General features: G+C 38.0%; 1 protein-coding gene across 4 annotated transcripts in view; it reads right to left on the minus strand.

Annotated features, from left to right (window-relative positions):
- RCAN2 (regulator of calcineurin 2) overlaps positions 1–12,033 on the minus strand; it is a 258,854-nt gene that overhangs the window by 217,824 nt on the left and 28,997 nt on the right. For all 4 annotated transcript variants that reach the window (XM_003897687.3, XM_003897686.3, XM_009205308.4 and 1 more), the window contains exon 2: positions 5,303–5,529. In XM_003897687.3, coding sequence (XP_003897736.1) covers positions 5,303–5,527 — 225 coding nt within the window. In that variant the 5' untranslated portion in view covers positions 5,528–5,529. The remainder of the gene's footprint in view (positions 1–5,302; positions 5,530–12,033) is intronic.

The following is a 12,033-nucleotide window of genomic DNA, read 5'->3' on the forward strand; positions in this document are numbered from 1 at the left end:
GTGATGTTTTGTCTCAAAATGGACTGTGAAAAAAAGTCTCAGTTTTCAAATTTTCAGATTTCACTACTATAGACAAGAGATTGTGGACCTGCAGTTGTAAAGTTTAAAGTAAACATCGACATTCTCCTACAAACTATAGTGAGAGTTCCTCTAGTTAAAATTCCTCTAGAATAAAGTAAAAACCACAAATAATCAGATTTAGCTTTGAAAATCCTTTAGGATGCTCTCATAATGCCTGTAGTATTAGACTAGCTCAGCGTTTTGTCAGCTGAACTCAAGAAGAAGAAATTGGTTCAGATTTAGTGGATATGCTGAATGAAAATGTACATCTTTGAATATTAGAATCACTCTAGCTACTTGCAATGCATTGCAATGATCTATCTACAAGACACACAAAGACTAAGAGAACAGTAGAGCCAGGTCTCTCACCACATGCCCATTCTAGTAGAACATACTCTTTAATGGTTGGCAGAATTACCCCCTTATTTTTAAAAAACTGTGTATGTTCATGTGTGATGTGTGTATGTCTGTCTGTGTGTGTAAGGGAATGAATGCAGTTGAAAATATGCTAAATGTCCTTTTGTTTTGGCATCACCATCAGCATTTATTATATTTATTATTTGTTTACTTATTTTGAATAGACCTCTCTTGGTATATTATAAATTAAATTTAAGCCTATCTTGTTTACCATTGCATCCCCAGAGCCAAATATCATACCTGCTTTCAATAAATATCTATGTATCAGGAGGCAGTAGTGCATAATGTTTAAAAGCATGAACTCTGTAGCCTGGCAGCCTAGATTTGAATCCTGCCTTGGCCACTACTACCTTAGACCATGGGCAAAGTCTCTGCTCTCTAGTGTCCTCTCCTGAAAAATAGGGATGATACTTATTATATCAATCTAGATGGACTAATTTATACTCCAATAACAAACCCCAAAATCCAGTGGCCTGAACCAACAAAAGTTCTTATTTATTTTTCTTGTTGCATTACATGTTCATCATAGGTTAGCTAGGATTCTACCCTATATCATCACTGTCCTTACTCCAGGACCCAAACTGCCTAAGCCAGCACTACTTGGCACAATGCCAGTTTCCCTAACAGAGCAAAGGGAACATTCTTCAGGATTGGTACATTAAATTCTCGGCCTAGAAATGACACAAGTCACTTCTGCTTACACATCGGGCAGAAACCGTCAGTAGGGTCCAGGGAATACAATCCTGACATGCACCCAGGAAGTAGAGTTACAGAAAGATACTACCCTCATAGGGTTGTCATGACAAGTAAAGGACACATGTAAAGCACCTGGCACCATGCCAAATGCTATATAGGTATTTGCTGCTGCTGTTATAATTATTAATAAATTGAATAAATTCATATTTTAGAGAAATATCTAATGTAGGTGACGGGTTGATGTCTGCAGCAAACCACCATGGCACGTGTGTACCTATGTAACAAACCTGCATGTTCTGCACATATATTCCAGAACTTAAAGTATAATAATTTTTTTAAAAAGGCACCTTTCTGGTTTCTCCTTATTCATTTGAATTTGGCTAAACATTTCATAGTCATTGCTTCACTGTTCCCCTTTAGCAAGCAGTGCATTCCAACATCCAACCCAGCAGACCCTTATCTGTCTTTAGCACAGACACAAGGTTGCTCAAAGGACAACCTTCCTAGCCTCACCTTCCTCAAGATGACTTCTGCAGCCCAGCTGGATCCCGAAAGATGAACCCAGGGGAGCGCTCTGAAGAGAAATGTACCCTAGTAATTTTCAGGTGTTGGATACTGTGAAGATCACAGTTTTAAATGTGTTTCATACAAAAATATTTATACTTCAAGCTGTAGCACGCAAACAGCAATCTGCATTTATTGGTTTCAGATGCCAATTTCCTCCAGCTCCAGTTCTCCTTTGTGTTATATAAACAAATCTCAACCATCTGGACCACAACAAGCCTCAATGAAGTATGTGCTCACTCATTGCAAAAGCATCAGATCAAAATACAATCTCACAGAATTCTGCCTAACTGAAAATTGGAATGAACATTACGAACAACACAAAGCTGTTTTTTAACATGTGCTTTAGGTGTCAGAACTTAGAATGTAAATAGGACAGCAGAAATGAGCATATCAGAATATTTATCACTTTGAATAGAACAAAGTGATACAGAAATAAACAGATCCAGATCATATCCTGTGCTGTTAACTATAGTATGAGAAGTTCCATTTAGTACCCCATAAATTTCCTCAAAAATGAAAAGGTATCTCAGACGTGGGAAAATGGAGAAGAGAATGCTGCAAGACTCATTTGTGACAGAAAGCAAAAGGTTTAATTCCTACCCAACTATGGAAGTTAAATAGATACTTTATAATAATTGTAGGACAAAGGCTAAACCCAAATCAGTCAATATCAAGACATAAGGATTTCAGAAGCAGGCTTTGCCAAAAAAGAAAGGACTCTGCCAAAACAAATTAGGTATGAAACCACCTACCCTCCTAAACCTTGGAAATGAAGGCTAAGCATCATTTCTGATGTCTCCACCCACTGCTATAATTCCAGGCTGCTGAATACATCTTCCCAAAGCCAAATATAAAAACAATTACCATGGCCAGCCTTGCCCATAGGCAAATACAAGGAGCGCTGGAAATGCTTTTTGCTTCTTTTCCCCTTGCCTAAAAATACCTCCCCACCAACTTATCACAGTGCCTAAAATGTCCACCCTTTGGGAAAAGTACCCATCGTCAGACTTGATGGCTCAGATTCCTGAAATGTAAACCTTGTGGAAAGAATATTCTGGCAGAATGGAGTATGATACTTAATGTCTTAAAATAAGTGATTTTATTATAATAGTTTAAAAGGAGGTTAAAGGAAAGCAATATGAATTTCTGGGTCTGGAAGAGAAATATGGCAGTGAAAATGAGATGCCACAATACTCTCCACTTTTTTTTCTGGAGTCCCAGTGATCATGCCTTCTGGCTACTGTCAACTTATGTGGTATCTGATTATCTTGTTTTGTCACCTTCAACCATATAGATATAATTAAATCAAAACTAAATCCATGTCGGATTATTTGGTATCCTAAAGACTGTCCACAAAAGGAAGAGTAAAATAAAAAAATCTCCCCGAGGTAGAAGACTTTCTGATTTAGTAAGCTGAATTACATAGACTTTGGCCAATTATAAAATTCACCTCCATGGTTGTAAAATTGTGATCTAAATCATTGGAAACTGAGTGCAATTAACTATATTCTTGTTTATTTTGCCTCAATATTTTATCAAGGTCATCCTAAAACCAAATACTATTTCCCAAACTGCTATGCACAAACTTCATATACACATTAGATGAGAAAATCTTGTAATCCATTATTCAGTCACAAATCAGAATATCAAAATAGATGTGTGCAGACTCTCATGAACTCCCCCCACCAGCCCCTGTCCTTCTATGTCCTCAGTTCTAATTCAGTTAATCAGCATTCTTGAGCAGCACTGCTAAATGAGATTAGCACCTTCCTAGGTCTCATAGTTTCAATCTACTGGGAAGTATTTTAAAAGGAAAGAATCAAAACTCCAATTAAATCTCTAAGGAAAATCCTTCTAATTGTGATATTTACAGAAATTGATGATATAATGAGAATACATAGACTATTGCTTTACAGTTTATGGCAGGTATATTTCAGAGGAAACTACTTGCCCTGAGTAAATTATCATTTGTGATAATCTGTTTATAATCCAAGAACAAAATTCTCCGTTTCTTTCAAAGAAGAAATTGGCATGTGCCACTTTCTTACTTTAAATAGTCTGATGATCATAGCACTGGAGATTCTAATTATATATAATTCCTTGCATTTCAAGCTATTTTCAGCCCATAATTTCAACAGTTCAACTCCAAACTGATATCATTATAAAAATATCTTTAAATGGCTTAAAATAACTCCTAATCCTCTTGGATGGTTTTCTCTGTGGCTATCAGGATTGTCTACAAAATCAATCATATCCATAAATCAGACTTCCAGTAATTATGCCAGACACAGACTTCAGCAATGGGCACAAAGAGGAAAAGTTTGTGAAACAGCAATCATAAAGCCTACTCTTATACCTCACACAGAGTCATATACTTTAGTTTAGAAAAACAAAAAGGCCCGGCTGGGCGCGGTGGCTCACGCCCATAATTCCAGCACTTTGAGAGGCGGAGGCGGGCCGATCACGAGGTCAGGAGATCAAGACCATCCTTGCTAACATGATGAAACCCATCTCTACTAAAAACACAAAAAATTAGCCGGGCATGGTGGCGGGCGCCTGTAGTCCCAGTATTCCCAGCTACTCGGGAGCCTGAGGCAGGAGAAAGGCATGAACCCAGGAGGCGGAGCTTGCAGTGCGCCAAGATCACCGCCACTGCACTCCAGCCTGGGCAACAGAGCAAGAATCCGTCTCAAACAAAACAAAAGAAAAAAGAAAAAAAAAAACCCTTCATCCAAAATATTTTGTCCATGTTTCAGTAGTATAATAGTGGCTTTTATAACTAAGAATCTACATCCACAAGGGAAGGTTTAATCCATTTAGATACCCCATTTAAAGGTCAGAGAAATCTGAAATAAACTTTGGAAAGGTCTCCAAATGGAATATTTACTGTGATTGCCAAAAACATTTACACTAAGTTAAGTCTGTTTCTTAAAATGGGAAGATGGAAAATGTTAATACATAGAAAACCTCATTCGTCATTTCAAATTGAGGAGTTACGGCTTCATTCAAATTCTTACAACACACACATAGCAATACCACCATGGTATCAGTGAGCAAAGAAGGACTCAGATGCCAACCATCTTACCTTCTCTAATATCTACTGTGAGACTTGGCTCACAGTTTAAGAAGGCTTTTTTAGAACATTCATCAAGCTGCAGGAAGGTTGGAGGTAAAATGGAGTTTATACTGTTTTGAGAAAGGCAAATTATATTTATGGCAGAGTAGGGGAAAAGGAAACGTTTAGGAGTTTAAGACATCTGCTTCCTAGCCTAAGGGGCATTTCCTACCATCCATATTAACACCACTTGTTTTGCTAGACAGACCTATGAGTCACAGAGGACTCAATTTGATTCAACATATTTTCATCTACAAACCTGTCAGATGTACCTCTAAAGTTAGTTGATAATAGAACGGGATTTTCTTATCCTGGTACACATGCCAAAAATAGAGCCAAGTAAACATTTTCAAAAACTTCAAAACACCAACCACAAATGAACAGCAGGATTACTTTGAGATAATGCCACATCTCCCCATGTTTCAGGAACAGAAAAAGGCGTCTTACCTTGCTGTCTTCTCCTTCAAATACTGACTGGTGAACATTGCACGCAAACAACGAGTTGGGGAGGTCATTGAAGTCAGTGATTGCTTGAAAGGCTTCTTCTGCAAAACAACGAGTGACAGCCCAGTCCCTGTCTATGCAACACAGTAAGAAAAGTCCTCCATCTTCAGGGATGTGTCCCTGCTGTCCCGGGCTCCTCATTCCGATGAAGTACGATTCTCCCCTCATTCCTGGGGAAACAAAGACGAGCATGTGTTACTGAAGAACAAATTCCTTAAAACTCAGTTTTCGCGTCACAGTTTTGGATTGGCAGGGGCAGAACAGTGGAGTACGATCAGGAGGAGAGGCAGGGGATATTGGAAGGGAGAAGATCTGCGAGTTCGCATGGTTCCCTTGATCCATGAATCAGAACTTCCCATACAGCCCTGCTTTGGGGCAAGAACCGAGTCAGTACTATGGTTTTTTAAGACAAACAAGCAGGTATAGGAAATGGAGATCACCACCACCACCACTACTACTAATGCCTATCATGTGTTGAGTTCCAGGCACTATTCTAAATGATTTATATGCATTTAGAACATCAATTACATACATTAACTACCCTATTTAATCTCTACAACAGTCTATAAGGTTGGTACCAATATTATCCCCATCTTACAGATGGGAAAACAGAGGAACAAAGTAATTAAGTAACTTTTACAAGACCACTGACAATATGGCAGGGCTAGGATTCAAACTCAGGGAAACTGGCACCAGAGCTTACTCTCCTATGCCACAGGAATGAAGCAGATCAAAATAAGTAGAAGCCGATATTAAGGAAGTATGATCTACTTCATCAGCACCTGAATCCTGATCATGATAACTCTAATAGGTAATAGTTAATCCACATTGAGAGTAAGTGCACGCACGCGCGCGCACACACACACACACACAGATATTTCCTCTTCTGAGATAATTACTTCAAGTCATTTGTGAATCAGGTCCAGATCCTAAAAAATCAGTGTTATCTTGGCCAATCCGTGGGGCATAGGTCCCCCTCCCTCCTTGCCCCCTAAAGCTTTCCAGTATTGATTTCACCTAGCTGTGTTTAACCCTTCTGTTATTTTCTCACCCCTTATATTTGTAGTTTGCCTAACTGCAGAGTTTTTCCATTTTTTGATACTGGTATATAACTTAGGATTAAGTCAGTATCCCCATATAGTCCAAGGATGGGATCTACTTTCTTCTTTTGTACTTATTTTCATGCCTGTGATACTATTCTGCTCAAAGCTCAATAGTTAAGAGGCTCAGAAAGTGAAATAACTTGCCCATGGTTACGCAAGTAAGACTGGCTGAAAATTATGACATGGCTACTGAACCATCTTCAGGAAGCTCCATGTTCTTCAATCCCATCATCACAGACGCTCAGAACAAAGGACAGAAAGGTGGGTACCACCGAACATCACTCTGCTCTCATGAAGTTTAGTTAGATACAAATTCTAGATCCCCAGACAAAATATCAGTTTCTGCTTATATCTCTTCTGAACTCTGAAATAAACCCTTGAACCTCATAGTGATGGTTATGTTTTTTATTTTCATTTTTCCTAGAAAAGCCCCAATGAGAGTTGGTAAGCAGCATTTTCTGGCAATAATGCATTACATATAAAATCTTAAGCCCGGTTGAGGTAGGAGCCAAAAATTAAATAGTATGAGGTGATATCTCTAAAATCAAATCACCAAAATTGTAGTAAATAAAAATTTCTATGTAAAATATAATAAAACAATTCTTGTACTACCAAGTTCTTCAAACTCCAATTAGTGTAACATTTTCTATATTTAAATCAACAAAATGCTTATTTTAAATAAAAATATGGTACATTTTATTAAATAAAATAGATGAACATTTTTAACTAGAAGGAAAAACATGTAATAACATTAATATAAAGGGAATTCAACTGCTAGCACCTTCAATGAAACATGTGCATGCATTTTCTTTCATATTTATTTATACTGTTCCTTGAGTATTTTAGCATAAAACACCTAATGAACATCATTTATTAGAGTATCAATTATTTTAATAGTAAAAATATTTACTAAAAGTATCATTGAAACAGCAGTAAACAGTGGTATTTTCATTAACAGTTTACAGGAAAACTGTGTGTGTGTCTGTGTGTGTGATGGAGTTTCGCTCTTGTCGCCCAGGCTGGAGCACAATGGTGCAATCTTGGCTCGCTGCAACTTCCACCTCCTGGGTTCAAGTGATTCTCCTGCCAAAGCCTAGGCCTCCTGAGTAGCTGAGATTACAAGCGCGTGCTACCACGCCTGGTTAGTTTTTGTACTTTTAGTAGACATAGGGTTTTGCCATATTGGCCAGGCTGCTCTCGAACTCCTGACCTCAGGTGATCCACCCGCCTTGGCCTCCCAAAGTGTTGGGATTACAGGCATGAGCCACCACACCCAGCCAGGAAACTCTTTTGATAATGAAATCATAATCATTCAGTAGCATACAAATAGATACTGTGTCAATTCTGATTTTATTTTTAATCTCATCCCTCTTATTTAAAATATTTTAAGTGAATCAAAACATCATAAAACACTTAGATGTGTTGTAAGAATGTTTCAATTATTATTTTTCCAAAAAAATCTAAAATCCATTGCCAAATTAATTAAATAGACAAATTTTAAGCTTCACTCAGGACACATTTTAACCTACTCAAATAGCCTTAATTTCTATCCTAAGCTGTAACAATATTATCTTCATGAGACTTTATTTTAAGCTCATTACTTTCAGTAAAGATTTAAAGGGTGAATGAATTTTTGGCAAACAACCTACTTTACTTACATGGAGAAATACTTTAGAAGTCAGAGCTCTGAACAAAGAAATTCTAATTTCTCTTTCTAGTTTCATTACTAACTCATCCCATAATTTGGAGAAGCCAAGTGATCATTCTGGAACTCAGTTTATCCTTGTAAAAGAACAACAAAAAAATATCAAACTGCCTCCTTCTGCAGAGTAAGGGGAGGCAGGAGAATGAAACAGGAGTGGAAGACGTGATCAAAATCAGTATTAACCACTACATAAAAGAATACGTAATATGCAGTATTGCAATACTGTACTATACAGTTTTGCAATTTTTACTGCATGGATTATGCAGTAAACAGAAAGAGAAATTCTGAAGATTAAGAGAACTTCCCAATTTGGGTCCCACAGCCCAAATTAACTAGTTTGTCTTTGTTTCCTCTTCTTTTTTTTCCACTTTTTCAGAGAGGCTCTTGCTCTGTTGCCCAAGCTGGAGTGCAGCAGCACAACCATAACTCACTGCAACCTCCAACTCCTGGGTCCAAAGTGATCCTCCCACCTCAGCCTCATGAGTGGCTGGGACTACAGGCATGCGCCACCATGCCTGGGTCCTTTTGTTGTTATTTTTTGTGGAGATGAGATCTTGCTATGTTGCCCAGACTGGTCTCCAACTCCTAGCCTCAAATAGTCCTCCCATTTCGGTCTCACAAAGTGCTGGGATTACAGATGTCAGCCACTGTGCCCAGCCTGGTTTGTCTTTTTAAATTAATATCAAACTCTTCATCATTGTAAGAAACCTTTGAGGCAACCATTGTCTACCAAGATTGACATGTGTTGTCCTTATTTCTAAATCTGAGGTTGGCCATCCAAAGGAGAAGAGCTTCCTTCAGCTAGGAGGCCATTTTCTGGGAGGGCTTCCCAACCTCACCCAGGCTGGGATGAATGTAATGTTCTTTCTCAGAGCTCCCTGAGCACCCTGCACAGCCTTTTCTCATGAAATCGTCCTCCCATGTAACTACTGTTGTGATTACCGCTTTACTAGTGTGTATCTCAACCTAGACTGGTATTTCCTGAAAGCAGAGGCTGGGTTGTCTCCATCCATGTATCTACAGGCAAATATAGAAAGTCCTCAAAATAATGCTTGGCTGAATTAATGAATTATATAAAAAAGAGTCACTTTTTGGAAATAACAGACCAGCAAGTGGGTTATAATGGCCAACTTAAAATGTATACACTAATGATACACTATTTCAAATGTCTACACTAATAATGAAAACAATCCTCTCATTTCAATTTAAGGTTTGATTTCCAAAATGTAATTTTACAAATGAAAGATGGCAAGAATCACTCAAAAAGAGCAAGACTCAAAGGATTCCTCTAGCTGAGATTTAATAATCTGTGGAGAATAGCAAATATAACATTTATGTTTTTCAATTATATGAGTTACCTGAGGAAAAACTGGAAAATTCAAAAAGCTATAAAGAAGAAAATAAAAGTAAACCAGAATCCTACTATCCAGAGAAAACTCCTGCTAACATTTTGGTATATTTCATTCCAGTGTTTTTTTTTTTACATGTAAAATTTTTAAACAAAATGGGGATCCTGCTGTTTAGTGTACCACTCCTTTCCTGCAACACTGGTATAATCAAGAGCAGTTCCCTGTGTGATTATATATTCCTCAAAACAATAATTTTAATAGCCACATTGTATCCCAGTGTATGAATCTGACATAATTTAATCACTCTTCTGTTGTTTAACATTTGGAAAGCGTAAGTTTCCATCACCATACCCATGTGGAAAAGAAAAACCACTATCCACTATTAAAATATAAATCTTCCCATGGGAGAATCTCAAAACTTCTTTAAAGAGAAGAGACAACTTTATGAAATACTGGAAGGAGCCCCAAGGGAATACCTTCATGCCAGTCTCAAGCTGTAAATAGGGGCCTTCTGGGTTGTGGCTTTCTTTTTATTTTTTATTTTCTTTGAGACAGAGTTTCACTCTTGTTGCCCAGACTGGAGGGCAATGGCGCGATCTCGGCTCACTGCAACCTCAGCCTCCCGGGTTCAAGTGATTCTCCTGCCTCAACTTCCTGAGTAGCTGGGATTACAGACATGCACCACCATGCGCAGCTAATGTATTTTTAGCAGAGAATGGGTTTCTCCATGTTGATCAGCCTGATCTTGAACTCCCGACCTCAGGTGATCAGCCTGTCTCGGCCTCCCAAAGTGTTGAGATTACAGGCATGAGCCACCATGCCCGGCCAGCTGTGACTTTCTTGACAGCAGAATGGAGAAGAAACATGGCCTTGTCTACCTTACAGATCTACATGAAAGTCTTTTGAAGGCCCCCCTCCACCAATAACATGTGAATGAAAGCTATTTATTACTATTGTTAGGCTTATCAAGAGCAAGCCAATGGCAGAGGAAGTTGGCACTTCAGAAGCGGCCATCATTTTCTACTGTTAAGTGTGTAAACGAGTTTCAAACCTCCAGTGTATGTCCATGAGGGTAAAGTCCATATCATTACAATGAGAAACAAGCACCAGTGCAGCTTGAATATTTGGTATGAGTTTGGATGAAGACCCCATTAGGAGGAAGAGATATTTGTAAGGCAAAATAAATTAATTAAAACAAAAAGCAAACAACCTTTTCCCCTGAGAAAACATCACCAACAACAAGATGACAGTTTATTTAAATGTTAGAAAGTTAATGGCAATGAAGACATAGACAATGGCATTTGACTCATTTTAACGAAGAAGGAAGCCTGGAGAAAAGAGGGTTTGTGACCATTTCATTATTTCGCAAACGTGAAAATAATTTTCATCCACAACCTGATAGCACTTATTAATTAAATATTAAAATATCTAAAATAAAGACAGTATGTTTCCTACCTTAAAGACTAGCCACCTAAAACATGCAGATATCTGTTCAACATCTGTTACACAGAAGTAGCCATTTAATAAATGTTTGTTGTATGAATAAGTGAAAAAATTTCCTTTCGCCCGATAAATTTGGATGTTAGCGACATTACTGGTTTTCTACACAAGGAATTAATCTTTCCAAAACTCTCTAATTTCTTTCCTGACAAATGTTTATATGTATGATTAAACCCAGGGGAAGAGACCTTTAGAAGACATCTGGTTCTGCTGGGTATCATTATTGTCACAGAGTTATCAACGTGCATGAGATTCAGATGTCTTAATTGCAGAATTCTAAAAAAATCTACTTTTCTAGGAATTGGGTATAACTCATGAGAGTGCAGAGCCATGCATTTGCCCATAGGAATTCTGGTCTAGAAAGCCTCTAAATACAAAATGAGAGGGAAGTTAACCACAAATAAGTCCATGAGAACAACTTGGGAGCCATAGAAAAATGATAAACATTCATGGAGATGCTTATACTAGCTTTACCATCAAGTAAAATCAGTCAATATTGTAATGTGTGACCAGAAGGGGTTGGGTGGTGATAATCTCATCTAGAGTCTCGGCAACCTGGAGAGATCATGGCCAATTCTGGGTACTGCCCACTACAGAAACACTGAAAGTCTTTCAAAGGAAACTATTCAGTCAAGTTACGTTATCTAAGAGACAGGTGCATGGTAAGAAAAAGCATAAGCAGCATAGAAAATAAGGTTTGAGTTAAAGCCCAGTTGCCTTCAAATTCTGGAACAGCAAATACAATTTTTGTATACAAAAACAGAAGTCAAACCAGACAGAAAGAGTTTAATTTTACATAAGGAGCCACAGATCTTTTAACAATTTGAGTTAGAACAGTATGTCCTGCCTTATGTCCTAGTGAACTCCTTGTAGTGGTGATATTCAGTGAGTAAGTTTCATTGAGCAGGTGCCATTCATTTAGCAGAATGTCAAACGGGGAATCCAAGGAACAGGGTGATGATTGCCTGACATTTCCTTTAAGGATTCTCCTCGATTTCAGATTTTTATCTTACCATG

The sequence above is a fragment of the Papio anubis genome, chromosome 6 (assembly GCF_008728515.1).
Source record: "Papio anubis isolate 15944 chromosome 6, Panubis1.0, whole genome shotgun sequence".
Taxonomy (NCBI): domain Eukaryota; kingdom Metazoa; phylum Chordata; class Mammalia; order Primates; family Cercopithecidae; genus Papio; species Papio anubis.